The sequence below is a fragment of the Mandrillus leucophaeus genome, unplaced genomic scaffold (assembly GCF_000951045.1).
Source record: "Mandrillus leucophaeus isolate KB7577 unplaced genomic scaffold, Mleu.le_1.0 Scaffold170, whole genome shotgun sequence".
NCBI lineage: Eukaryota > Metazoa > Chordata > Mammalia > Primates > Cercopithecidae > Mandrillus > Mandrillus leucophaeus.
Genome location: NW_012101699.1, coordinates 1,527,853 through 1,531,154, shown reverse-complemented (window position 1 = coordinate 1,531,154; position 3,302 = coordinate 1,527,853). Strand labels below are relative to the sequence as shown.

Below are 3,302 nucleotides of genomic sequence, written 5' to 3'. Positions count from 1 at the left end.
AGACAGGGTTTTGCCATGTTGGCCAGGCTGGTCTCAATCTTCTGGCCTCAAGTGATCCACCCGTCTCAGCCTCCCGAAGTGCTGGGATTACAAGTGTGAGCCACCGTGCGTGGCCTGTAGGTTTTTGAGGTAGTGTGTGTGCCAGATTAAAAGCCTAATGTTGAGAGAAGAGAGAGAAGAGACATCTTTATTCCCACAAAGAGAGAGCAGACTCCAGGGGTCCAGCAGGGCCCCCAGGGCCACTCAGCTGGCACAGGGGAGGAGTCAGGTTCAGGCCGGGGCTCACTCCTGGCCTCTTCTCCCTCCAGGGTTCTCCATCGTGAGTCTGGCCATAGGTTATAGAAAGCAGAATGAGGCTGGGCACGGTGGCTCACGCCTGTAATCCCAGCATCTGGGAGGCCGGGGCAGGGAGATCACGAGGTCAGGAGTTCAAGGCCAGCCTGGCCAACATGGTGAAATGCCATCTCTAGTAAAAATACAAAAAATTAGCTGGGCATGGTGGCATGTGCCTGTAATCCCAGCTACTCGGGAGGCTGAGGCAGGAGAATCGCTTGAACCTGGGAGGCAGAGGTTGCAGTGAGCCGAGATCACACCACTGTACTCCAGCCTGGGCGACAGAGCAAGACTCCGTCTCAAAAAAAAAAAAAGAAAGCAGAATGAATTGGCCAGTGCGGTGGCTCATGCCTGTAATCTCTGCACCTCGGGAAGCTGAGGTGGGAGGATCACTCGAGCCCAGGAGGTTGAGGCTGCAGTGAGCTGAGGTTGCGCCACCGCGCTCCGGCTGGGATGACAGAGCTAGACCCTGTCTCAGAAAAAGAAAAGAAGGAATTTTGAACTTCCTTTCCTCAGGTCTCCGCGTCAGGGGCGCGTTCTCTTCTGTGGTCCTAAGTGTTCAGAGCTCTCTCCCTTCTCTCCTGCATAAGAGTCGAGTATGGCCCTGCAGGCTTTTCTCTCCCTGGCTCCTGCTCTTTCCTGTGGACAGGCAGGTGACCCTGGGGGAGAGGAAAGCCTTGCCGAAGGGTTTCAGTGCTCAAGTGGCAATTCAGAGACTCCCCGTTTCCTGGGCAGTGAGTAGGGTTGTCGGTCCTCCATGAAGGTCTCCCACGAGACTAACTCAAGTTTGTTTTATGGAAACAGCTCAAGCCTAGAGAAAGAACTGAAATCAGAAAAAGAGCACAGACAGGCTCTTCAGCGCGAATTACAGCACGAGAAAGACACTTCCTCTCTACTCAGGACGGAGCTACAACAAGTGGAAGGATTGAAAAAGGTGAGGTGGGCCCTCCTGGGGCAGGAGAGCCTCTGGCAGTCTCCGGAAGCCCCTGGCAGGCTCCTCTCCCCGCACCCTTTGTGTGGGGGCTCCAGGGCGTGGGGAGGCTGTTAGGGGGCTCCTGTTTTAGGAGCGAAGACAAATAAATCACTAAGCTTTCTGGCCAGCTCAGATAGAGGCGAGTGCCATGAAGAGAATAAAGCAGAACAGTGTCCTCACCCATGTGCAAGGGGCCTGGGGAGGGAGCGACCGGTGAGCAGAGGCTCCAGTGAGTTATGCCTTACAAAGCACCGCTTGGGCAGAGGCTGCAGCCAGGAGTGTGAGGAGCAAAGGGGAGGCCTCGGCGGCAGGCGGCAGGAAGCCCTTCGTGGGCCCTGGGAGTCAGGGGAAGGAACGTGGGTTTTGTTTTGAGCACAGTGGGAAGCTGGTGGAGGGACAGGATCCGTTTCGTTTGCGGAGGGTCGTTAGTTCCTGTGTGGAGAGTGGGTGGCAGGCTTGCAGGAGAGGAAGCTGGGAGGAGCCAGTCAACATCTCCCAGCACATGGCAGTCCTTACCTCAGCCACTGCCCAGGGTCGGGTCATCCCTGGGAAGCAAACTGACCCCAGCCCTCCACTGCCCCCTCCCCTCAGTCCCCTGGAGGACCCTCTCACTTGGAGGCATGGCCTGGATGCGGTGGGCTTCAGAGGGCGAGAGAAGTGGGGTCCGGGAGGCCTTCACTGTCTGGCTGTGGAACTAGACCTCCCAGGAAGCTCCGAGGCCGTGTGGAACATTCGCCCTAATGTAAAATCATCGACTTTTCCCAGAGAGGAGGAGGCTCTGCAGTCCTGGACGGGCTGACTGCAGCCTGGGGTGCTGTGGGGGCTCCTCCCGTGTGGGGATGGTGTGCCCTCCTCTCAGGCCCCTGCACTGCCGAGCACTGCAGCGCAGCGGAGCCCAAAGCAGGCTTCCCTCGGCACCTTCCCAGGAGGGGCCTTCAGGGCTGGGGTGGCTTCTGGACCTGGATTTTGTGGCGTTGAACACGGTAATGGACACCACTGAGCGATTCGAGAGAGTTAGAAAAGGCCCTTTTGATTTCCATCGGAAAGTGCCTGGAGTTGTTGGGGAAGGGAGAGCTTCCTCAAGAGCCAGGTCAGGCTTGGAGAGTGGAAGGGAGGAAGTGCAGGGCAGAAGAGGACTTTTAGAAAGTTCTGCCTCGTCACGGGGCATACCTCCTTTATTCTGCTTCAAAATGCTTTGGTCAAAAGATTCGAATGACACAATTACAGCTCGCCCCAACAACAGGAACAAAACCATGTCTAGCATCCCCAGTTAAGCCACAGCGCGCCTTGCAAGCATGTGCACAGACGCAGAAGCTACGGCACGGGGTGTGCGGGGAGCTACCCTGCCACTCGGGCCTAAGCTCCACCGCCATCCCCCGTGGTCCCAGAAACCCCAGTTACTCTCTGGGTCTCCATCCTGGCCTTACCAGACTGGCTCAAGGTGCACTGGCCCCAGGTGTCAGTGCCGTTGTCCCCTGGAATTCTGCTCCGTGCAGCGCTCCCCATGTGGTCCAGCCAGCCCCCAGGTGGTCTAGCCATGAAATGAGGTCCCAAGTCACCGCCTTCATCATCCTTGACCAGTGCTTTCCAAAAAAGCAACTTTTTCAGAGTTGAACAGGAAACCCCCTTTCAAACTAGTCTTTGCTGATGCAAGCTTCATGTGATTTTTGTGTACAGTTCTTCTATAGATTTTTCGAGATAGCAATCTGTTTTGTAAAAGTTTATCTTTTAAAAAGAAGCTCAAATAGGCAAAGCCTCATTTGTCCCATGAGGGTAACTTTTTTTTTCTTTGAGACAGAGTCTCACTCTGTCGCCCAGGCTGGAGTGCAGTGGCGCAATCTCAGCTCACTGCAACCTCCGCCTCCCCAGTTCAAGCGATTCTCGTGCCTCAGCCTCCCGAGTAGCTGGGATTACAGGCATGTGCCACCACGCCCTGCTAATTTTTGTATTTTTACTAAAGGAGGGGTTTCGCCATGTTGGCCAGGCTGGTGTTGAA

General features: G+C 55.8%; 1 protein-coding gene across 1 annotated transcript in view; it reads left to right on the top strand.

Annotated features, from left to right (window-relative positions):
• Window positions 1–3,302, top strand: part of RUFY1 (RUN and FYVE domain containing 1) — a 64,273-nt gene that overhangs the window by 51,784 nt on the left and 9,187 nt on the right. Inside the window, 1 exon segment of the mRNA XM_011976871.1 lies at window positions 1,138–1,267. Coding sequence (XP_011832261.1) covers window positions 1,138–1,267 — 130 coding nt within the window.